The sequence below is a fragment of the Aquarana catesbeiana genome, linkage group LG01, assembly GCF_042186555.1.
Source record: "Aquarana catesbeiana isolate 2022-GZ linkage group LG01, ASM4218655v1, whole genome shotgun sequence".
NCBI lineage: Eukaryota > Metazoa > Chordata > Amphibia > Anura > Ranidae > Aquarana > Aquarana catesbeiana.
In genome coordinates, this window is record NC_133324.1 from 308,838,470 (window position 1) to 308,864,431 (window position 25,962).

The following is a 25,962-nucleotide window of genomic DNA, read 5'->3' on the forward strand; positions in this document are numbered from 1 at the left end:
GGATTGTTCACGGGACTTGAGGACAAGTTCGTGAAACACTGACTTTCAGGATGGCACAATGTTTTATGATGGCCCTTTCTATAGACTATTGTCATTGATGCAGATCCTCCTTGCTTTCAAAGTAAATGTGCTTGTTTTAAAACCATAGGTGGGACTTCTGGTGTTGGAAAAGAGACAGCCATTGCCTTGGCAAGACGTGGTGCCCGTGTCTGTATTACATGTCATGATGAACAGAAAGGAGAGGCTGCTGTAAGAGAGATTAAGAAAGAGAGTTCAAGTCTGAACATCCAATTCTGGTGTCTGAACTTGGCAAACCTGCAAAACATACGTAACTTTTGCAGAGATTTTTTAAAGGCTGAAAAACGGCTTGATATCCTTATAAACCTTGATGGTATGTATTGTGTCGTAAATATCTATTTTTGGTTTCACCTTTAACTTGTGTTGACTACCATGTTCTCTCAGGCAACATAATATAGCAGTGGCATTGGGGTCAGAACTTGGCTAAAAATGGTACCCTCTAGAGTCCCGAATAACACACTTAGAATGTAGTAGCTGGCCATTTTAGTCTAGAAGTCCACAGGCATTTGGTATACTGTTGCAAGTAACCGATAAGTCTTTAAAAAAATTGGTGTTTTTTATGTGTATAGGCATTTTGTCGTATTGGATTTGCCCAGTCAGGTTTAAAAATGTAAAATTTAGGTTTAAATCCAGTCACAAACATAAACATTTGATAATAACTGAACAAAGAATAACTACAAAGGTTTCCTATATCTAGTGAATACAATAGGTAACAGTAATTTTGCATCATTACTCCCACATTGCAAACTGTTTAAGGCCCCTTTCACACTTGTACGATTTGTCTTACGACTTGGGACTGCAAAGTCGCATGACAAGTCATTCCCCATGATTTCCAATGACTACCATTCATATTAGTACGACTTCAAGTCATGCCGACTTCAAAGTGGTCCCTGCACTACTTTGGTCCGACTTTGATCCTACTTCAGCCCATTGAACATCACTGAAGTCGGATCAAAGTCTGATCACCGTCTAAGTCATTGATATTTCTGAGTTTCATTAAAGCGGAGTTCCACCCAAAAGTGTAACTTCTGCTTTAAGCATTCCTCGCCCCCTTACATGCCACATTTGACATGTCATTGTTTTGAGAGGGAACAGGTACCTAGTTTTGAAAACAGAGTAACAAATATCTGCGCTAACTAAAAAGGAAAACAAGAAAAGCAGCCAGCATAGTTTGTTGATTCATCAAACACAAATATAGAAATCCAAAATGCTGCGCTTAAGTAAAGCAAATTATATTAAAAATGTGTAATAGTCCATTGAAAATCAATATAGGATAGAGATGACGTGGAGCCTCCACCAAACTTCATGTGCAAAGGAAAAGCAGACCACACCCACGTGCTATCAATCTGCTTACCAGAAAGATATGAAAACAAGCAATGTAATCATATGATGCAAGAGGTTAATAGTGGATCCGAATGGCACACTCCATACTTGATAGGCAGGTCATAGAAATATCCAGGTTCATCAATATCAAAAAGACATCAGGCCTTTCACAAGGAGATGGATATATTGTGCGATCACCAGAAGGATATAACCCAGTAAGGAAAAAAGCAACAATAGTGAAGCCCGTAAAGGTAAAACACACGTTTTTATTGTAGTCTACTTACAGGTAAAAAGGAACATCATCACATATAGAAAATACTCCACGGCTCACAGCGTACTTGCATCGGCCAGCCTGACATGTTTCATCCTATGTGGATATCAGAGGTGTGACTTAGTTTTGTCAGGTACCCAGCTCCCACTTCCACTCCACCTCCTAGGCCAGTGGTTCTCAACCTGGGGGTCAAATGACGATTTGCCAGGGGTCACCAAATCCTGGGCTGTTCCTGAATCCTTCACCATTCTCCCAGCCTACTTGCGGCCGCCCAGCAGGGCTGTCCCTGGAGCCTGTGGCTGCCCAGTTGGGCTGTTCCTGGAGCCCACGGCCGCCCACTCAGCCTCCTCACAGCCACCCATTCAGTTCATGGCTGGGGGGGGGGCAGACACTAGAGGTCAGCTGACTGGTGAGGAATGTGAAGTGGGGGGGCTGGAGGAGACCCTATCTCCTGATTTCGAAATAGATGTCACTGCTGCAAGACACCACAAAGTCGGAGACACAGTGAAGCCGGAGACACAGTGAGTAACACTACCTGCGATTATAGTTGCCATTAAAAGTCCCCACTACAGTTCTCAAATCAGCAGATGACCTTCATCAAGGAGCACCTAAGTTGGCTGATCAGAACTCCCCCGAGCACTGCCACTGATCCCACCCCCACCAGCAATGCTACTTATCCCACCCCCACTCATCCCATTCCCCCCACCAAGGAGTAAGAGAAGGCATAAAATGAGAGAATACATGGAAGGGAGGGGAAAAGAGGGGGAGAACAAAGAAAAAGGGAGAGAAAGAACAAGACAGACGGCTAGAGAGAGGGATGGTGAAAAAAACATGAGAAATTAGGATTGAGAGAGATAAAAGGGAAAGAAAGGAGAACAAAGAGAAAGAGTGGTACATCCTAAAATGTACCATAAGGAGTTTTAATACTGTATGAGTGGAAGGGACTCAGGGAGCGCTAAATGTCCATGGGTTAGGGGCGCAAATTACTTGTCTTGCCTTGGGTGCTGACAACCCAGGCTACGAAAATAATTTTACTGTTAGGGGTCCCCACAACTTGGGAAATGTTATCAAGGGGTCACGGCACTAGAGAGGTCGAGAACCACTGTCCTAGGCGGTCTCTCTTTCTCTCCCTTCCTCCCTCCCTGCAATCTCTTGGGACAGGTCCCAGAACATTGCCTGGCCACTGAGAAGGCGCATGCGCACCCGGCTGTGAAGCCGCAAGCTGTCGCAGCCTGGTGCCCACACTTGCAATGACGGTGCCACAGAGAGGAGAGAAGCGAGGCTTCCGGTGGCTGGACCATGGAACAGGTGCGTGTCTGTCTGTTTATTAAAAGTCAGCAGCTACACTTTTTGTAGCTGTGGACTTTTAATAAACTTGAAAATGAGTGGAACTCTACTTTTCAGGTCACATTCAGATCTTTTATGACTGTTGTTGTGCATTACTGCGCGAGTATTAACGTGCATTGCATTAAAGTGGTTGTAAATCCTTCCATATACCCAGTGAAATGACTGGCCTCAGGTGATGCACAGAGTTGAAACAAATCTCCCTACATAAGTTATACCTGTTTATCTGCAGTCTACTCTTCTTTCTTCTTAGGCCGCCAGTTCCAGACTTGTATGGGGGCAGAGTACGCTGCACTCTGCTTGTGGACTGTAGGACTACAGCAGTCCAGAGCTCCATTGAGATGTAAGAAGTAATAAGTGTAGTTCGAACATTTAAGGAATTGTCCCAGGAGAGTTCCAGCATTGTATATCAGAAATAATCCGCATAATATAAACTGGATCCAAGCCCACAACAGGGGAGTACATGTAGATATTTGTGTATGCACTGTGTCCCTCTACCCCTTGGGCTATTCTTCACAACGGTAACAACTGATGAAGTAAATAGGGGTGGGTGTGCAGTGATGATTGTTAGTGGGTTGTTGTTGCATCTATTTCAGGGGTGTGCATGTGGATGATTAACGTGTGATTACATACTCACAGACACTTTAATCCGCCTTTTCCAGGTTGTTTCTGCGTTCCAACCAGGCCATCAGCTCAGCGGGATCTTCAAAAAAGGAAACCCGGCCGTCGTGTTCCACTCGGAGACGCGCTGGAAACAGCATGGCATATTTCATGTTGAGGTTTCTAAGCTTGCGCTTTGCTTCCATGAAATTTTGTCTGCGTCGCTGCACCTCCGCCGAAAAGTCAGGGAACACCGCAATTTTTACGTTGCCTAGGGGGATGTTGCCTCTTTCCCTTGCAAGTCGCAGGGTAGCGTCTCTATCTCTGTAGTTGAGCATTTTGGCTATAAAAGTACGTGGTGGGGCTCCTTGTGGCGGCGGTCTGGCGGGCATGCGGTGGGCTCTTTCAACTGCCAGCATGGGGGAGAAGGCCTCTCTACCATAGGTCTTGATGAGCAATTGCTCCAGGAAAAGCGTGGGGTCCTTACCCTCAGCTCCCTCCGGCAGACCAATGAGGCGGATGTTACATCTCCTGCTTCTGTTCTCAAGGTCTTCTTGCTTGGAGAATAGTTGTTGGATTTGCTGCTTCATGTGGTGCACCTCCGTTCTCATTGGGGGAATGGTGTCCTCCATGTCACTGATGCGGGTTTCCGTTTCTTTAACACGGTCTCGGAGTTTGTGGAAGTCTTGTCTGATCAAGGATATGTCTACCTTGATTTCTTCTATCTGTGAGGCAAGTGATGTTCTGCAGAGGGTTATTGCTTCCAACAGCTTTTCTGTGTCTCCCGCTGTGCGCTCCTCGCCATGTGCAGCGCCGCCGTCATTTTCCGCCTGTTCCTCCCTGTCCTGTCGGCGGTATTGATCCAATTTAGATACAGCGACTTTCTGAGACTTCGATGGCGACATGATGTCCAGATGGTAGGGTATCCGGGGAAATGGGGACAGGAGCTAATCTTGCTGTGTCAGTATGTGAGGTATTACCCCCCTTTTCCCAGAAATATTGGCAGACTGGAGTTATGTCCTGTGAAACACAGAGGGCCGGGTAGGTACTATTTGGAGGGGAGGAACAGGACCGCAGACTGTGTTACAATGCAGGCAGAGGAGGTGGGTGTACCAAAATGGCCGCCGGTCACAGCATAGAGGTCTAGGCCGCAATCCAGGCCGTTCTCCCTGGGCTTTTAATGATTATATAAGCTAATAATCAGAGGGATGAGTTCAATCCCGTTCTCCCAGGGGGTTATCCCGCAGCTAGGTACCTGTATATTGATGCAGGCTTCAGGCAGGGCCGCAGATGAGGAGGACCAAGATGGCCGCGACCTCCGGTGGTAGGCCGAAGCCGCGGCCTAAATTTAGTGTGGCGCCGGGCGGGAGATCGCCGTTCCGTTCGGGCCGTCACACGCTCTCTCTCCGCAGGAACCGGATAATTCTGCTCCAGGTGTCCCAGGGACACAATCCAGCCGGTTTGTTAATGCAGGATGTCCAGGATTAATGAGGATTAGGAGTGATGGACGGAGCTCTGTGTCTGTACGTCCTACTCCATGCTGCGTCAGGCCACGCCCCCCTGCAGTCTACTCTTCTATACAGTTGTTCAAATATAGCTTCTCTGAGCGGTCAGAAAGAAGGGGGCGGAGAGCTGACGTTAACGTGCTGCGGAGCTCAGTGAGAGCTGATTGGAGGGAAGGGACACACCCCCTCCACACAGGAACAGAGCTGAGGCGGTCAGTCACAGGCTGTGTGCTTGAGCTCCCTCCCATCACCATTTTTCTCTTGGTGTCAAGAAACCTTGTCAGAAGTGACTCATGCAGATAGCAGAGGAAGGAGACAACAGGCAGTAATGACAATTGATGCTCTTAATTGAGACAAGTACACATCATAGAGGGATTTGCTTTGTTCATATTTCATGTATGAGGTTTACAACCACGTTTAAGGAAGCCCATTCATTTTGAATAGGTTGTCAATACAAAGTGGAGGTGGGTTTATCTGGCACTTCCCCTTGCTCTCTAGGAGGGACAGAGGCGAGGTATAAATGACAGCTCCCAGAATTCAATGACGTTTCTCCCTGTAGAAGGACCTCTTTGAGGGAGTGCCCTTTGCAGCCCTACAGGCATGATAATTTAGTGTATAGCAGAGGAGCAGACTGTGATGACATGATAAATGATGTGTAAAGTCACTAGTGGAATGTGCCCTGTGACCAAATGACATCATTACGCTGCACTTTTGTCCAAGCTCATACAGTGGATGCAGATAGTGACAACGGGGATTCGGGAAGAGGGTTGGAAGTGTTGTCACCCCTGCATAGAGTGTAAAAAAGCTGATGTCGTCCTAAGTGGTTAAGTGTGACATAACATTATTTGTAAAATGAACATAAAGGTACAGTGCCTGCTGCTTCTGCATACGTTTTTCTACATTAAGTCGGGTCATAGGTGGGTTGCTGTTTTTCGTTGCCTCTATAAATGCGACTCAGCAGAAAGCTCTTGGGTATATACACAATATAATTTACATCCTTAGTACAGAATGGCATGCAGTAGCATGTTTTCTTTAATTATTCCAATGTGCATAATAATGTGGTTGCTTTAAATATGGTAAAGAAGAAGCAATTGCCTCAGAGTATATATTTAAAATAGGTTGTGTTGAAATTGCCCCGAAGAAGCATTTAAAGGCATTCTTTAGCATATTAAATCAAGTGAATCTTCTATGTGTTTTTAATTGAAAACCTTTTTCAACTGTGCTTTCCACAGAATTAATTAATTTCATTAAATTGAGTACCGAAGTGTGCTGCATTTATTATAATTTCCACTAGATGGAGTTGTGGATTTTGCTTCAAATGACTGACTATAGCTACAGCATCTCCAACAACTGCATTTCATGGTCGTCTCTATTAATTGTATTATCATGGATTTTATATATATATATATATATATATATATATATATATATATATATTCATATTCATATTCTGAAAGGCTCACTTTTTTAGCAGTTTACTTTTTTTTTGTTTTTTTATACAATGCTGTGTACTCTAGGCAAGATGTGTAAGTTAGGCTTTTTATAGACAAAATGCCAAACCATCTGTGTTTTCTAGTAAGACAGAGTGCTGAAAGAAAATTTAATTTTATATTACCCTTCAGTAAACTAAAATCTACTTATTACGGTTGTCCCAATACCACTTTTTTAAGGCCGAGTACAAGTACCGACACTTTTGTTCAAGTACTCGCCGATACCGGTAATTTTTTTTTTTTTTTTTTTGTATGTAATGTGACAGTGGCATTAACATTAATATGCAGCACTGATGACGTGTGGACTATGTCAGTGGTTTTAGTTTTTTTTATTAGCCCTGTTGAGGGGTGGCTTTGGTGAGATATCAGGGGTCTTAACAGACCCCTGACATCTCCCTTTTGAGACAGAGAAAGGGACTGAGTACAGATTCCCCTGCAGCCTCAGCTGCACTGAAGAGGAATGGACAGGAGACAGCAGCTCCTCTACATTCAGAAACAAAAGCATCGTAAACACAGTTTATGATGCTCAGTGACAGTTATGAATGAACAAAGTCAGTTATCGCTGACTGTGCATTCGGAAAAGGAAGGAGCAGATAAATGACACATTTACCGGCTCCTTCCTCCACTCTCCATCCTGACAGATCGAGGAGAGAGGGGGACAAAGGAGCATGGTGATCGTAACTCCTCCCCAGCACCGCACTGATCACACCTGACTGTCCAGGTATCGGTTTAGGCATCGGAGCATTTGCCATAGTACAAGTACTCGGGCAAATGCTCAGTATTGGCACTGATACTAGTATCGGTGCAATCCTACTACTTATTAGGGGTTACTTCCTTTTGCGCTTTGCACTACCTATGAAAATAAATCATCAGTTTATGTACCGTATGTTGCAGCTTATAAAACAATTACATTTTTAAGCGTCCTTACCTTAGTTGCATGCCTAAATTATGGTCAGTCATGGCTGCATATTCATTTCTCCTTGGCCTATTTGGTGTTGGCACGAAGCGAGAATGAGTTTGAGTTTGTGAAGAAACCAGTGATAAGTTTTTAGGCGTAGCTCATAATGATCACGACCTGAACAAAAAATAAAGTTGAATTTTGATGTGCATTTGAGTACAGTTGTCATTTTTTGCAGTAGGCAGCCCTCAAAGACCAGCAAGAAATTAGCTTTTATAGTTAGGTCGCTGAAATCTGGTTGGGTGCAATGGAATGTTGCACACCATTGCTCATTTCACTGTTCTTAAATAAGCCCATTGATCATTTTTATTCAACACTGACAGTCATTTTACAACTGTGTGTTCATCAGGACTTGGGTTGGCAGAATGATGAAATTAATGGATGTCACATAATTGAACAGCTTTATCACAGTGATCTAGAAACGATAGTTCTGTTAAAGAAAAATCAGCAATTTATTTTTGCCTGCCTGTAGCCTGTGTGTTGTAATGATTAATGGTCATAATGTGCACATAGACATCTTTGACTTCAGTCTTTAAGCTATTTTGATCATTCTTTCTTTCAAACTTCTGGAAAGAAACCACAGAACAGCGGTTTGTAAAACAAATATTAGCGATGTGCTTTGTTTCCTGATTTAAAAGAGAAGTATGGGCAAAGCTTCTTCACGGTCACAGGAGTGCACTTCCTTTAGCTCTCCTGTGACCCTTAGTCAGCTGACAGCGGGCTAAAGCCTGCTGTCGGCTGACGTCACAGAGCTGCTTCAGGCTCTGAAAGGATCCAGACCATATAATCTGGATCCACTGGCTGGCTCTGGCTCTGTGTGCGACTGAGAGCCAGAAGCTAGCTGTGTCTGTCCCCTCTCCAGCCCAGTGCTCCAGTGAGCGCGGGAGGAGCAGAATGGAGAGTGGTGACTGACAGTCGCCGCACTCTGCTCTGGGAGGACTGAGAATTGAGCGATCATAGAGCCAGCAGGGGACGGCTGCAGCATCAGACTGATGCTGCAGCATGGAGGTGGGTATAGATGTTTTTTTTTTTTTTTTTTGTTTTTTGTTTTTACAAAGTCCACACCTCTCCTTTTTAATAATGTGTTGCAGTTCTTTTCCTTCTGGTTAGTTCTTTACGATGCATCCTTATATAACACGTGCTGTTATATTCTGTTGAATAAAAAAGGCAAGAGTTGTTAATTCAGGTTTAGTGATATTAAACCCCTTTTTTTTTTTTTTTTTAAATAACAAACGTGTTATTTAACTGCTCTGTGTAATGGTTTTGCACAGAGCAGCCCGAATCCTCCTCTTCTCGGTGTCCACCCCAGCGCTCCTGGCCCCTCCTTTTTACCGGCTGCCCTCACAGCAAGCAGCTTGCTGTGGGGGCACCCAAGCAGGCATACTTCTGACCCATGGCTCTGTGTGTACATTCACACACGGAGCAGTGGGTAGGCCCCGTCTCCTGATTGGCTCACTGGCTGTGATTGATAGCCAATGGCTCCCGCTGTTACCAAAAGCCAATCAGGAGTGCGAGTCCCCGGAGAGACGAGACTCTCGTGGACATCACTGGATTGAGAGGGGGCTCAGGTAAGTTTTAGGGGGGGCTGGGGGTGTGCTGCACACAGAATGTTTGTTTGTTTTTTTATTTGTTTTTTTACCTTTATGCATAGAATGCATAAATGCATGAAGGTAAAAAAAACCTTGTGCCTTTACAACAACTTTAAAGACTGAAATAAGGAAAGCATTCTACAATGAATTGTGCTGCATTTTTTTGTTTGTCATATACCCTTTCTCTAATCCTCAGGAGTACCAGCTCTGCTGGACTGGACAGATAACGGATTCAGTATGTGTTTTGGAGTCAACCACCTTGGACCTTTTCTTCTCACCAATCTACTTCTGGACCGCCTCAAGCATTGTGCACCAAGCCGTATCGTTAATGTCACTTCTAACATTCACAAATATCAGAAGCTGGACTTCACAGACCTTAACTACAACATAGTGCCACTTTTTACATACTGCAGGAGCAAACTGGCAAATGTTTACTTTACCCAGGAATTGGCTCGGCAGGTGGAGAGGCATGGCATATCTGCATGTGCTGTTCATCCAGGTCAGGAAACACTTTTTCTATTGTGTTTTTTTTACATTAATAATTTATTATATGTGTTCTGTAGTATGACGATGCTAAAACAACATTTTTATATTAAGTGCCTTGGTTTTTGGGACTCCTTTTTCATTTAGAAGGTGAAAAGTACTCTAATGCAAGGACTGCACAGGGTACTTCTAAACTTTGCACCAAATACTGCTTGGCTATAATCCAGTCTGATGGTGTATTTGGAGTTCTGTTTATTCAGTCTGCAACAATGTGATGTCCAGATTCTATAATGTTTCCGAGTTTGGTATTTACACAGCGCAGTCAGACTAATTACAATTTGCTTGTGAAAAGAATTTTATGAGTAGTAGAATAGTTTTATAATGTTTATGACAAAATGCCTGGCTTCCAGTTTTTGTCTGACTCCCAACCGTAATGCAGAAACCCCAGTATACATCAATATACATTTTTATACTCAAGGAGAAATATGGCCAAAGCTATTTTAGCTATACTTGTCCTGTAGGTCACAGGAGTGCAGCTCGTTATGCACTCCAGTGACCCGTTTTCAGCTGACAGTGGGCTAAAGTCCACAGCTATTCCAGATTCGGGAAATAGTTGGGATCCACCCAGATGCCTGGACCAGCACCTGGCCTCTCAGTAATCCACAGAGAGCCTGAGCCAGACCCTCCCACCCCTCTCCACAGCCTGGAATTCAAGTGAGCACTGAAGAGCAGAGAGCCGGTGACTGACAGTCATGGTTCTCTGCTCAGAGCGGAGGGGAGAATTGAGCGATCAACAGTGTTTGATCACTCAGTTCTCCCGGCGGGGGACATATGCAGCGTTGGCTAGATGCTACATCCATACTTCTCTTTGAACAACTCCCACCCCTCTATAAGCTGGATACACACTATACAATTTTCTTTAGATTTTTTTCCTTTTCCTGGGATCGCTGTGACCAGTCTTGTATGCTTGCAGCCTTTCAGCCATTTCTGAGTGTTTGTTTATTACGTGGTGACATTGCACTGCTCTGTCTACACTGACTGCTGAACTGATGACACTATATGTCAGTGCAACAGCCAGCATCTTTGGTAAATAGCCACAGCAGTACAATGTCATCATAGTGACACTGCACTGTTCCAGTGACAGTATATTTGGGTTTTTTTTGTTTTTGTTTTTTTAACATACTGTCACCAAAGCAAGTGCAGCATCGCTGTGGTGACATTGTACTGCTGTTGTGATGATCATGTACATACTGTGATATCAGAGCAGCCAGCCATTGTCTGATTACTGCCACAGCAGTACAGTGTCACCAGTGGACCCACACAAGTGCCCCTTTTCACGTATGCATGGCACTACCCTGCCAAAAGTGAAAGGGGATATAATTCTTGCCACGTCTGTGAAGCAAAGTATTGCAGCCACAGCATGTGCACCCCCTGGCAACTGCCTCTGCAGCTAAAGCCACACCATTCACAGTGTCCAAAAATCTGATGGATAGCCCTATAAAGATTGAAAGGTGCTCCTTGGATTTTGGGCCTCTCATGTGACTATGCTGTGAAAAAATCTCACCATACTCGGGAGGAGTAACAGAATGTGTTTTGGGATGTAACTCTAAGTATGCCTATGCTGTGTTGACAACTTTTTGAAAAAATACATTTTCATTCCACATTTTCCAAAAACCTGTAGCAAAAAAATGAAGCCTTCAAAAGACTGACCATGCCCAGGCTTGCAGCCTTTAATAATTGGGTATTTTCTGCATATGCTAAAAGATAGCGCTCTTAATTTTGTCCCTTTCTCTTACAGGTTATGTTGTTGACGAGTGGAAATCCCAATTTTCAATCCTGTTCCACATAGTGATGTATGTCTTCACTTCTATGTTCTTCATCTCCTGCCAGGCAGCTGCTCAGACTGTAATATATTGTGCTGTATCTGATGACATTCTCCAGCACAATGGAGGTTATTTCTCAGACTGTAAACCATGCACATTGCAGCCACATGCACAGGACAGTGGAATTGCCAAAAAGCTTTGGGAAGCAAGTGAAACAATGGTTGGGCTTACCTCCTCTCCAAGGGAACATTTAGCTACAAGAACACGATAGCATTGAAATGATCAGGGGTCCACAAAAACTGAAAGCCAATCCTTTTTAGTGTGGGTTTTTTTTCCTGAATGCCAACTGTTTAGTGTGGATTTTTTTAAATTTCCCATCACTTTCGGTCTCAGTGGGTTGGCCAGCAGAACAGATAAAGTGGGTAAATGTGCTCAGGGGACACAAACAGCAAAAACAATGTTTCTGACATTTACATAAGACAAGAAAATATACTACACCATAGGGCCAACACCCAGACTTGTGGAACTCTGCGTTTTATCCGTGTTTAATTTATTTATACGATGTAAAAAATTGCATGAATAATTATTTTCATTGTTCATTCAAAGCAAGTTTGATCTGTTATTAAAATATTTAAATTCATGTCAGCAAAGACCTGTCATTACAGCAGCCACGGAGGTGTGAAAACTGCTTTGCCTCCTACTACTAAGGATGATTTTAAATAAATGACACACATAAAAGTCTGAACTGAGCAGTAGATGCTGGGCATGCAACCTGCAGTACATTATCTGACTTGACACTTGTGGTGAATATTTAGCTGTGCATGAAAGAAATTCCAGGTGGATATATGTACAAAGCTTTTTGTTTAAATACACACACACACACACACACACACACACACACACACACACACACACACAGTTACTGTCTATTAGTATAAGTCGGAGATAGGGTGGCTTCAAAAATTTATTTTTTTTAAATTGTCTTGTTTAATAATTTTATATTACGGATGCCCTGTAGAATTGAGGGCTGCAAAAATGCTTGTAAAATTCCAAAAAACAAAATTGTGTACAGTGGAACAGCCTAGGCTTTAGACAGTGTTTTAAAGCTCATCCTTTTTGGAAAGTAAAAAAAACTGCCTAGCAATTCTAGAAATAAGAAGCTGCGATGCGTACAGCCTCTTCTCTAATGGCTTTTGCAGAGTTGGCTACTCTGTGATCCAGTGCTGTTCCTTTTCTGCATTGTATGAAGCCTCAGGCTCATTGAACAAACACCCTGAAGTGCTGGGTGTCGTGGACTTGCCCCTTTGGTGAGAATAACCAAGCACACTTCACTCCTAATATAAATGATAAAAAGAATGGTGCTGATATTATCACGCCACTCTCTGCATCGTTAAAGTGGTTGTAAACCCTCACATTTACCTAGTGAAGTGACTGGCCTCAGGTGAAACACAGAGATTAGACAAATCCTCCTACATAAGTTGTACCTATATGTCTAAAGCTATCTTTCCCCTACATTCACTTAATGTACAGAACTATAAAGCTTGTCTGAGAGTTCAAAAGAGGGCAGAGAGCTGAAGTTTCACTCTGCAGAGCTCAGTGAGAAGAGCTGATTGGAGATAAGGGACCCCCCCCCCTTTCACACAGGGACAGAGCTGAGGCTGTCAATCAGCTGGAGATGCCTCCCCTGTCACCATTGTTCTTTTGGTGTCAGGAACATGTTTAGAAGTGATTCATGCTCCGTCTAGAGGACTGAAGCAGCAGACAGAAATGACACTTAGTCATTTTAATTGATACACGTACAAACTATAGAGGGATATGCTTTTTTATGGTCATGTCATGTTTAAAACCACTTCAAGGACCACCTAGTTAAAGGAGATCATGCTTCAGGATAGTTATGTTTAAATAAAAAGAGGGGGGGGGGGGCAGAGGAAGGTAAAGTTTTGCTTGAAAGAAAAGATGTTATGACAGAAATACAGAGCCTGCCATTATCATTCTCTGAAAATGCTAGTTGCCTGGCAGCAGGGTTGACCCTCTTGCTTCAATACATTTTGAGATCCCTGGTCTCTAACAAGTATGGAGAAGAGTTTACCAGGCTTTCTATATCCGTATCCAACTAACGGCAGGAAACTAGCCTTTTCAGAAGGATGCCAGTAATGGTGGCCCCTGTACATTTCTCATGTCAAGTTCTTTATTTTAGAGATGCCTATTTAAATCTTTTAGAACAGCTTGTGGGACTTGCCATTACCAGGGCTGTCATCTTACACCTAATTCATTATTTGGTGAGCTACTGACTCGGACCAGACATAGAATGTGTGAAATGTCTGAACACCTGATATACTTCCTGATACAGGACTGGGCCTAATATTGAGAAAGTACGGTTCATGCACATGGAACGCAGAAGGCCAACCACCACCACAATTAGTATTAATGAGTATTTCTGCACCTGGGAGTCACAAATTTTTGTATACAGCTGTGGTCAGCACCCTGTACAAACCAATGACAGGCTGATAAATGCCATGGCTGTGCGGATGTAACTTCACTGCCAAGGTTACACGTGTACAGGAATAGAGTTGCATCCCTGTTACTCTTGGGCATGAAAATACTCTATCCTGGGCAAGTCATCAATGGCAGCTATCATATTTCTGTTTTTCTGTTCTTTTGGTGTCACATTTATAACTAGAGTTTACTAATTTGTATCTGCATTTGTAGACTTCTACCTGGCAATCTTCTAATCATGTATATGGAAGCATAATTATTTTTTGGGGGGAATATTTTTTATTAAGGTTTAAAAGATCATGGTTACACATAGAACATTCTTTCTGTGTCAGAGCTGATATATCTTGTTTTACAAAAAGCAAGTGGAGGACAATAAAACCAACTTTTTTTAGCCTCTGTACACACAGTTAAAATATCTCATGCACAGTGATATACAGGTATGTTATGAGATCATATCTACAGTATCTCACAAAAGTAAGTACACCCCTCACATTTTTATAAATATTTTATTATGCCTTTACATGTGACAACACTGAAGAAATTACACTTTGCTACAATGTAAAGTAGTGAGTGTACAGCTTGTATAACAGTGTAAATTTGCTGTCCCCTCAAAATAACTCAACACACAGCCATTAATGTCTAAACCGCTGGCAACAAAAGTGAGTACACCACTAGGTGAAATTGTCCAAATTGGGCCAAATTAGCCATTTTCCCTCCCCGGTGTCACGTGACTTGTTTAGTGTTACAGTATGATGGCCCGTGTGTGATTTTGGGACCTGGAGGGAGTTTTGTTAGTTTTGAGTTTTATATAACAAATCAACGGGTCCCAATTGGCTTCAGATTTGGTCTTTGAATTATGAAAAATACAAGACAACTTATTCACCATGATCTTGGTAATTTTGTCCAAGGGATCACTGACTTTTCTCAGCTACAGCTATTCTAGCAGCCAGAAATATATACAGTGCTCAGCATAAACGAGTACGCCCCTTTTGAAAAGTAAGCTTTTAATCAATATCTCAATGAACACAACAACAATTTCCAACATTTTGACAAAACTGAGTTTTATTGAACATTTGTTTAGCTCATTACATGAAAGTAAGGTTAATAATATAACTTAGATTACAAAATCTTCAGTTTTACTCAAATTATTGCAAAAATGAATATACCCCACAGTAAAAACTACTTCATCAAGTATTTTGTATGACCTCCATGATTTGTAAGGACAGCACCAAGTCTTCTAGGCATGGAATTAACAAGTTGGTGACATATTGCAACATCTATCTTTTTCCATTCTTCAAGAATGACCTCTTTTGGAGGCTGGATTGAGAGTGATGCTCAACTTGTCGCTTCAGAATTCCCCACAGGTGTTCGATTGGGTTGAGATCAGGAGACATACTTAGCCACCGAATCACTTTCACCCATTTTTTCTTCAGAAATGCAACAATGGCCTAATGCCGTGTACACACGAGCGGACTTTCGACGGACTGAACGCCGAAGGACTTTTTGATGGACTTTCGATGGGGTTCTGACGTAACGGACTTGCCTACACACGATCACACCAAAGTCCGACTGATTTGAACGTGATGACGTACGACCGGACTAGAATAAGGAAGTTCATAGCCAGTAGCCAATAGCTGCCCTTGCGTCGTCGTTCGTTCATCAGACTAGCATACAGACGAACGGATTTTTCGACCGGACTGGAGTCTGTCGGAAAGATTTGAAACATGTTCAATTTCTAAAGTCCGTCTGATTTTTCGACAGCAAAGGTCCGATGAAGCCCACACACGATCGAATTGTCCGGTGGATTCGTTCCTGTCGGACCTTTGCTGTCAAAGTCCGGTCGTGTGTACACGGCATTAGATGTGTGTTTTGGATCATTGTCATGTTGGAAAAGTACTCGACAACCAAGGACAGGGAGTGATGGTACCATCTTCTCTTTCAATATAGAGCAGTACATCTGTGAATTCATGATACCATCAATGAAATGCAGCTCCCCAACACCAGCAGAACCCACAGAAGGACACTGCCACCACCATGTTTCACTGTAGGCACCATGCATTTATCTTTGTACTCCTCACCTTTGCGACACCATGCAGTTTTAAAGCCATCAGTTCCAAAAACATTTATCTTGGTCTCATCACTCCAGAGTACAGAATCCCAGTAATCTTCTTTTTCAGCATGGGCCCTGGCAAATTCTTGGCGGGCTTTGTGGACGACACCTAAGCATGCCACTCCTCTGCAGTGTATGTCGTATTGTGTCACGGGAAACGATCACCTCAGTTTGACTTCCCACTTCTTTAGCTAACTGCAGTGAACTTGCATGGCATTTTTTTTTTTTCCAACTCCTCTCAGAAGACGCTCCTGTCAAGGTGTTAACTTCCGTGGATGGCCTGGACGTCTCTGTGACATGGTTGCAGTTCCATCTTTGTTAAATTTTGTATCACTTTTGCTACAGTATTCTGACTGATAAGTAAAACTTTGCCGATCTTCTTGTAGCCTTCACCTTTCTTATGTAAGGTTCAAAGTCCGACTGATTTGAATGTGATGACGTACAACCGGGCTAGAATAAGGAAGTTCATAGCCAGTAGCCAATAGCTGCCCTTGCGTCGTCGTTCTTTCGTCGGACTAGCATACAGACGAACTGATTTTTCGACCGGACTCGAGTCCGTCTGAAAGATTTGAAACGTTCTATTTCTAAAGTCCGTCTGATTTTTTGACAGCAAAGGTCCGATGAAGCCCACACATCATCGAATTGTCCGGCGGCTTCGTTCTGTCGGACCTTTGCTGTCAAAGTCCGGTCGTGTGTACACGGCATTAGATGTGTGTTTTGGATCATTGTCATGTTGGAAAAGTACTCGACAGAATTTGATTTCTTGGCCATTTTTCAGAGAATATGAATGATAACACAAAAATGTATTTCACTCATGGTTAGTGTTTGGCTAAAGCTATTTATTATCAATCAACTGTGTTTACTCTTTTTAAATCATGACAACAGAAACTACCCAAATGACCCTGATCAAAAGTTTACATACCCCCAGTTCTTAACCACTTAAAGACCAGCCTCGTTTTGGATTTTAGGTGTTTACATGTTTAAAACAGGTTTTTTTGCTAGAAAATTAGTTAGAACCCCCAAACATTATATATGGTTTTTCTTCTAACACCCTAGAGAATAAAATGGCGGTCGTTGAAATACTTTTTTTTGCACCATATTTGCGCAGCGGTCTTAAAAGCGCACTTTTTTTGGAAAAAATTCACTTTTTTGAATAAAAAAATTAAACAACAGTAAAGTTAGCCCAATTTTTTTTATATTGTGAAATATAATGTTACGCCAAGTAAATTGATACCCAACATGTCACGCTTCAAAATTGCGCCCGCTCGTGGAATGGCGTCAAACTTTTACCCTCAAATCTCCATAGGTGATGTTTAAAAAAATCCACAGGTTGCATATTTTGCGGTACAGAGGAGGTCTAGGGCTAGAATTATTGCTCTCGCTCTACCGGTCGCGGCGATACCTCACATTTGTGGTTTGACCACCGTTTTCATATGCGGGCGCTACTCCTGTATGCGTCCGTTTCTGCGCGCGAGCTCGTCGGGACGGGGGATTTTAACATTTTTTTATTTTACATTATTTTATTTATTTTTACACTTTTTTTTTTTTTTAAATTGTGTCACTTTTATTCCTATTACAAGGAATGTAAACATCCCTTGTAATAGAAAAAAGCATGACAGGACCTCTTAAATATTACATCTGGGGTCAAAAAGACCTCAGATCTCATATTTACACTAAAATGCAATAAAAAAAAAAAAAAAAGTAATTTAAAAAAATGACATTGAAAAAAATGTGCCTTTAAGAGGTGTGACGTTTTGACGTTGCTTCCGCCCAGCAGTGTCATCGCCATCTTAGCCTCACTCGTCTGCAGGCACACCACAAAGAAGGACGCGATCGCCTCCGCCGCTACCGCCGGCTCCGGTAAGCGGCGGAGGGCACCAGATCGCGGCGGGAGGGTGGACCCATCTCCCGCCGCTGATAAGTGATCTTGCTTCGAATCCGCCGCAGGGACCACTTTTATCTGAAATCCGGCCGCCGCACGAAAACAGGGATACCAGGGTTATGGCAGCTAGCTGCTGCCATAACAACGATATCCCTGTTCAAAGTTTGGATGTACATTGTCGTGCGGCGGTCGGTAAGTGGTTAATATCGTGTATTGCCTGTTCAAAATCAATGACCGCTTGAAGTCTTTTGTGGTATGTGTGGATGAGGCTCTTTATCTTCTCAGCTGCCCATTCCTCTTGGCAAAAAGCCTCCAGTTCTTGTAAATTCTTGGGCTGTCTTACATGAACTGCACGTTTTGAGATCTCCCCAGAGTGGCTCAATGATATTAAAGTCAGGAGACTGAGATGGCCACTCCAGAACCTTCACTTTATTCTGCTGTAACCAATGACAGGTCGACTTGGCCTTGTGTTTTGGATCATTTTTATGTTGGGATGTCCAAGTACCTCCCAGACGCAGCTTCCTGGCTGATGAATGCAAATGTTCCTCCAGTATTTTTTAATAACATACTGCATTCATCCTGCCTTCAATTTTGTAGCTCACACATCCCCAAAACATCAGCGATCCACCTCCGTGTTTCACAGTAGGAATGGTGTACCTTTCATCATAGGCCTTGTTGACTCCTCTCCAAATAAAGAGTTTACGTTTGTGGCCAAAAAGCTCAATTTTGGTCTCATCACTCCAAATGACTTTGTGCCAGAAGGTTTGAGGCTTGTCTCTGTGCTGTTTGGTGTATTGTAAGCGGGAAACTTTGTGGCATTTGCGTAGTAATGGCTTTCTTCTGGTGACTCGACCACGCTGCCCATCTTTCTTCAAGTGCCCCTTATTGTGCATCTTGAAACAGCCACACCACATGTTTCCAGAGAGTCCTGTATTTTACCTGAACTTTATTGTGGGTTTTTCTTTGCATCCCGAACAATTTTCTTGGCAGTTGTGGCTGAAATTTTAGTTGGTCTACCTGACCGTGGTTTGGTTTAGACAGAAACCCTTATTTTCCACGTCTTTTTTATTAGAGTTTGAACACTGCTGCTTGGCATTCTCAATTCCTTGGATATCTTATTTCCCTTTCCTGTTTTACACAGTTCAACTACCTTTTCCCACAGATCTTTTGACAATCCTTTTGCTTTCGCCATGACTCAGTATCCAGAAATGTCAGTGCAGCACTGGATGAAAGATGCAAGGGTCTGTCAGGAGTCCAGAAACTCATTGACCTTTTCTACACACACACTAATTACAAGCAAACAGATCACAGATGAGGATGGTTACCTTTAATAGCCATTCAAACCCCTTTGTGTCAACTTGTGTGCATGTTATCAGGCCAAAATCACCAGGGTATGTAAACTTTTGATCAGGGTCATTTGGGTAGTTTCTGTTGCCATTATGATTTAAAAAGAGTAAACACGGTTGATAATAAATTGCTTCAGCCAAACACTAACCATGAAAGAAATGTTTTTTTTTTTATCATTCATATTCTCTGAAAAATGGCCAAGAAACCATAAATTCTGCCAGGGTATGTAAACATATGAGCACAACTGTATATGACATTTTTGATTTTGAATTTAATAGTGCTTTAAGCATGCTGTGTGAGCTGTGTGAAAAACACCATTAACACGTGTTAGACTTAAATGGCCTTATATCTAAATGTGAATAGCTTATGGAGGTTTTTCTTTGTCATGTGGCTGATACTGGTACATTTAGCTATAGGTTATCTGTCTGCAGCTATTGATGCTGATCTGGGGTCTCAGCTCAGACATTAAATGGCTATATCTTTTGGATTTGTCTATAAGTTTGCATGACTTGATTTGCTATAGAGCCATATAGCAAATTACTGAACTTAGTAGCTGCATCTTCACAAGTATTAAAACATATTTCATTTACAAAATTTCTGAACCATGGTGTTGCTTAATCTGCAGCATGCTGCAGTTTTTCTGAAATATTCCTGATGTCCTGGCTGGTGAGTTTCCATTGTGACTTGACTTTCTGTAGCTCCATGTATGTAATTACCACAAACAAGAAAACACCTCTAATTAACCTCACATTGGAATAATTGTGTTGCATAATCTACAGCATGCTGCAGTACCTACAAAGCATCATTAGGGAGTAATGAAAGCTACATCCAATTTAGACAGTTGTGCTCATAAAGCTGCAGTTTACCATTTGCCCCTCTGCTCTTTGGAAAGGGCTGTAAAAAGGTTCCCTGTGAAAGATAGATTGGTGTTTCAAGTAGGTGACTTTTTTTTGTAGCCTTAAGATCCTGAGCTTTATACAGCTGTGACCTCTCTTCTGTTATGCACTACGCATACAGCCTTACAATTCACAGCAGCACAACCGTGCAAGCCGTGAGATCAGTGACACAAAATTGTCTCAAATGTGTTTACTTAATTCACCTTTCTTTATTTCACTGGTCTATACTTCCTTAAAGTGTTACTAAACTCACAACAGTAAAATCAGTTTGTATATGCAGTAAAGCATGCTGTTATACTCACAGTGGAACCTAAGGAGTTAATCCTCTGCATTGTGTAAAAAGGCTGGTTGATCCTGTCTCCTCTGATCCTCCCCTTCTTCCACAGTCCCCAAGCCACTTCCTGATAAGACACAGCCTTGGAGGCACTCTGCACATGCTCAGTTTGGTGTGTATTGCTAGAGAGTTTTTTTGGTTTTTTTTCTTGGGAGGGTGCATGTGATCGGCACAGGGCCAATCAGCACTATCCAAACAGAATGTCAGAGGTCATGCAGCCTCATAGGACAGTTAGAGAATGAAAACTCCTACAAGCTTTAACCAGTGCTCAGCCGGGCATGCTAATCTCAGATCGAATCTGAAGAGTTTGCTAAAGTCAGGAAAATTCTTGTATGACAGAATAAAAATACGGAAGTGGTGTAATGTATTGTAGTGTATTTGTATTGTATTTTTGAACAACAGCTGTACTGATAAATTGACAAAAACGGTGCTTAAACAGGGCCCTCTAATACACCACTCAGCGCCAGGACAGGATGCTGTCTCAAATGCAAAAACAATTGATAAAATATAGATATATAAAAGTACCGCCCAGTTTACTAGTACGCAAAAGGTGCAGAGTCACAAAGCGGAAAAAGCAGCCGTTTAAAGATATTACATAAAATATGATAAACAGTGGTATAAAATAATCTTAAAACAGACTAAAAAATCACACTAAACAGCGCTAATGTTGAGCAAAATAAACATGTGGCCAACTACACATGAAAACAGTCCATTGTGGTCCAAGTGGTGAAAAGTTCAGAAAGTGATTCAGAGAGTTTTCAACTGGTGATCATGAACAAACGTCACAGCGTGCACCTCCACCGATCAGTCCAAATTCCAACCCGTGTGATCACACTCCCCACAGGGGGTTAAACTCACCAGAGCTAAATAATAATGAGCCTCCAAGAAAAGAAGACACATCCATGCCACAAGCTGCTGCTAACACCACTCCGGAGGGATCCCAGCTGCTCAGAGCTCACATTGAATCAAATAAAAAGAGAGACGTACATAGCGTAATCCTATTTATTAAATGTGAACCCCTCACATCACACAAAGAAGCCCCCTTCAATAAAGATTCGTACATAAGTATTGCAATCAACACAGCAAATTGAAAGGAGCGTTTACTTCACCGTGTCAGCCGGCTCAGCTGTCTCAGAGCTGCCGTCCACTTCCTGGTTGTGTGACAGGCTGCGGTGGAGCGCAAAGTCACTTCCTACGTCGTGTAAGCCACGCTCTAACGCGTTTCGTCATATCCTGACTTCGACAGAGGGCGACGTTTGTTCATGATCACCAGTTGAAAACTCTCTGAATCACTTTCTGAACTTTTCACCACTTTTTTAAAAAATGAACTGTTTTCATGTGTAGTTGGCCACATGTTTATTTTGCTCAACATTAGCGCTGTTTAATATGTACTGATAAATTGTACGATCTGGTATCATAAGAAAAAAGTTTTTGTGCTTGTGCGATCGGATAATATCGGATGAACTGTCATGATCGGCTCTTGAAAGCTGTGTACTAACGATCTGATTATTGTATGATCGCTTCGAAAACTGTATTTTTCGTACGATTTTCTGATTGTGTGTACGGCACTTTAGTGCTCTCAATTGAGACAAGTGCACGCTATAGAGGAATATTCTTTCTTCATATTTCATATCTGAGGTGTACAACCACAGCCCCTTCATCACAAGGTTAAAACAAAACCTAACGCTTTAACACAGTTTTTGCAATTTTTTTTAGTGTTAGTAAAACTGTACATATCGCAACTACTCCATGTATCCATGTCTATTATATCTTGGGGGGTCAGGACAAACTGGGCTTTCATTTGGTGATAAATGGCAATGGATATTTCCTGATGTTTTTTATTATTGTTATTATTAAAGGTAAACTGGCACAAAATAGTAAAAAAAAATTTTACTTAGCTGTAAATTTCTTTCTACCAAAGAACAGCCCAAAATGAATTCTCCTGCTCCTGACGATTTCAGTGTTGCCACATAGCCCATAATATATACAAAAATGTCCACTCTTGCAAAATGAATTGGTGTGTATTCATGTGATTCCAAATTCTAGCTCAGTGCCATAAATGCTATTCAACACCAGTGTGTGTATAATCCTCCACCGTCCAAACTACTCACTCACCAGAAATCCTCCAATATTAGGCGTAATTATCCACTCCACCAAGGATGCTGAATCAACGGTGATGATAATTAATGTAACCTTGGTCTTTTTTAACCATCCATGGATTCTGTATGTTATATTGCACTCCTCTTTCACTCAGTCATATAATAAAAAAAGATGCTATCATTGCACAACATATTTATTCCATATAAAAGCGTACAGTGTTAAAACAAACTGCCAACTCCACATGTGCAAGTGGCCTCTGACCGGCACTGTCTATCCAGCAATCCAAATCTGTGGCTGTCACGTCGCTCCATGCATTGAAGCTGGCATGCGTTCCAAATCTCAGCTGAGCTATTAACCAAAGGCAGGAATAGCTCAGGCCTGAGCCTGATCTATTTTCTCTTATTTATTGTATACTGTATTTTTTTTTTTTTTTACAGACATTTGTATTTGTTCACATTTTTCTCCTCTAGCAGAGGAGAAAAAAAGCACAGAGGCAGGCTCTAAGATGACTGATCACTGTGATAGCCAATCAGGGGCTATTGCAGCAATTCAGTAATAGGGAACTGGGGTTCTCGATTCCTGAATGTTAGTATTGGACCCGGAGCTCTCGGTGAGAGCCAGGTCCCTGTGCTGGGAGCATGCTCCCATCACAAACATGTACATATATATGTGACCCCACAGAAGAAGACCTACTTCTTTGAGGCTGCATGTATGTGTACATGTGGCAGGATCGGACCTAGCCTAAAACTAAGTGCACTATTTGAAAACTGCACAACATTTTAACACACTGGGACCCCCAGACAGCATAGGGTGTTTTAGTGAAAACTGCGAATGTAGCCTTTAAAAATGTAAAAGTGAGCAAGCAATGTAGATTATGATGCTAGAATGATTTTTTTTTTTTTTTTTCATGCAAGGTCAGCATTCATTTGTTAGAGGACAATGTGCAATAAAGTTGTTCAGTATGAAAATGTTTTTTCATATTTGTTTAGTGAAATGTCACATTTGACTGACTCATTTATTCAGCCTCAGTAACCATTTCATGTCTAAATTACTTTTGATCCTGTATTTTTCCAGTTTACCCTGAAGTTTCAATGCTCAATTAGGCCCACTAATAAAATGTGGCATATGGGAATTTCGAGCAGCATAATGAGAGAGTTGGAAGGGTTCCAGTATACCTTATATTCATTAAATATCTAGGCTGCTGTTTAGCATGCACTTAATGATCTGATGTTACAGTACCTGTTTTGCTTTGTAACACAAACCTTCATTATAGAGAGACATCCTGCTGAGCTTTCTATTCCCCAGACTCTGCAGTGTAGAGGATTAGTGCAGTAAGGTTGTTGCTGTACCCACAAATACACATGACTACAGTCATCACACCAGGTATGAACTACATAAAATATGGCATGTTTTGTCAGCTAAGGTTGCTGTTTTGCAAGTTATGCATTAAATGCCTGTTAGCTATTTTAAAACTCTAAAATTAGGACAGCCTAAACGAAACCGCAAACACCGATATGCTAAATCCGTAGCAGTAAGGAAATAAATAAATGACAATGCTGCTCTAATAAAATTAATGTGAGATAAACTTCCAAGATAATAATCAAAACAAACCACTCATAAGTAAACCACCAGAAATCTTGATATGCCACAAAAATGTATATTTCCTAAAAAGTGAAAAAAATGCGACTGAAAGATGAATAGATGATAAAATGCTGGTGATAAAGTGAATATGCACGTGATAAAACATGTAATTAGTCCAATATAAAAGTTGGGTGATCAAACGAGCAGGAACACACAACCCAATGTGACTGGTGTCTCTTCTTTCAGTGCTGTGACATCTCTGCCAATTGCCTTCTCACCTTGCTTCTTTAAGGTAACAGCATAAACAGAGAATCCTGGTGAGCCTCCCTTGGCTTAGATAGATATTCCCAGGGCTAGCCCGGCTCATGATTGTATCAAATGATGGACTATGGCTCCCTCTGGATATCCTTATCTCCTGGATTAAATGGCTCCACAAAGTAGATGTTACAAAACTTCTATAGAGATGGTGTACACTGGGGGTCCCTCCCGAGCTTCTCAAATGTAGTATGTAACAAGAAAGGAGTACCCAAACTTGGAAGTTTTGTAACATCTACTTTGTGGAGCCATTTCAACCAGGAAATAAGGATATCCAGAGGGAGCCATAGTCCATCATTTGATGCAATCGTCAGCCAGGCTAGCCAAGAGAGGTTCACCAGGATTCTCTGTTTATGCTATTACCTTACAGCAGTAAGGTGAGAGGTCAATTAGCACAAAGGTGTCACAGCACTGAAAGAAGAGACACCAGTCGCATTGGGCTGCGTGTTCCTGCACGTTTGATCACCCAACTTTTATATAAAATATATAAAACTTATATAAAACATGGACTTATTACATGTTTTATCGCGTGCATATTCCCTTTATCACCAGCACTTTATCATCTATTCATCTTTCTGTTACATTTTCTTCACTTTTTAGGAAATATACATTTTTGTGGCTTATCAAGATTTCTGGTGGTTTACTTATTTTGTTTTAGTTATTATCTTGGAAGTTTATCTCACATTAATTTTAATAGCGCAGCATCATCATTCATTTATTTAAAAGAAACCTAAGCTAGGAGAATTCATAGGGCGCCATTGCTGACCTCTCCTTTTGAAATGTTAAGTGCTGAGTGTCGTGCAGATCAAATAACGTCCAATACTTATTGAATAAGAGTCCTAGAACAAAGTTGACGGATCGGTTTTAACGTTAATTGGCATCACTGATTGCATGCTTGTGTTGCTGAGTAATGCTGACCATAAATGGATTATTTTATTTTATTTTCTTACATCTAGCAGGCTGAATGGAAAAAAAAATGAGCACAGATTCCTCCAACCACACAGTCAAGGTGGATAGAGAAATCTTCCTCGCTGAGACATTGTATCCTGCCTTTTGACGCAGCAACATATTGTGCTATGGCCAGTTTGTTTGGCAAATCTCAGTGAAGCAACAACCCTGGATGCGCACTAGCTTTGTCTAGGGTCAGAGGCTCCATTTGAACATTAGTGGTGGCGCCCATTTTTTTTTTCTTGTCCAGAGTACAAATCTGACAGCTGTTGCTGACATCTGACATTCTAAGCACTTAGAACACCTAGGAAGAATCTTGTGCTTCTCGTCGGTGGCTGCCCCTGGTTGCTGCTGTGAGCCATTTTGAGAGGGTAACTTATGAAAAACTTCAGCCCAAGCTTCCTTTAATTCCTATCCATATTTCAGTGAAATTACATTTTTGTCCCTTTCTGAGTTTAAGCAGTCCATAATGTACCATAGTGATAGGAT

The 25,962-nt window shown here is 41.9% G+C and overlaps 1 protein-coding gene across 3 annotated transcripts in view; it reads left to right on the top strand.

The window, feature by feature from the left end:
- LOC141143829 (retinol dehydrogenase 12-like) overlaps positions 1–12,104 on the top strand; it is a 121,465-nt gene extending 109,361 nt beyond the window's left edge. For all 3 annotated transcript variants that reach the window (XM_073629356.1, XM_073629355.1, XM_073629357.1), the window contains exons 3-5: positions 149–391; positions 9,355–9,657; positions 11,440–12,104. In XM_073629356.1, coding sequence (XP_073485457.1) covers positions 149–391; positions 9,355–9,657; positions 11,440–11,735 — 842 coding nt within the window. In that variant the 3' untranslated portion in view covers positions 11,736–12,104. The remainder of the gene's footprint in view (positions 1–148; positions 392–9,354; positions 9,658–11,439) is intronic.
- The last annotated feature ends 13,858 nt before the right edge of the window (positions 12,105–25,962 follow it).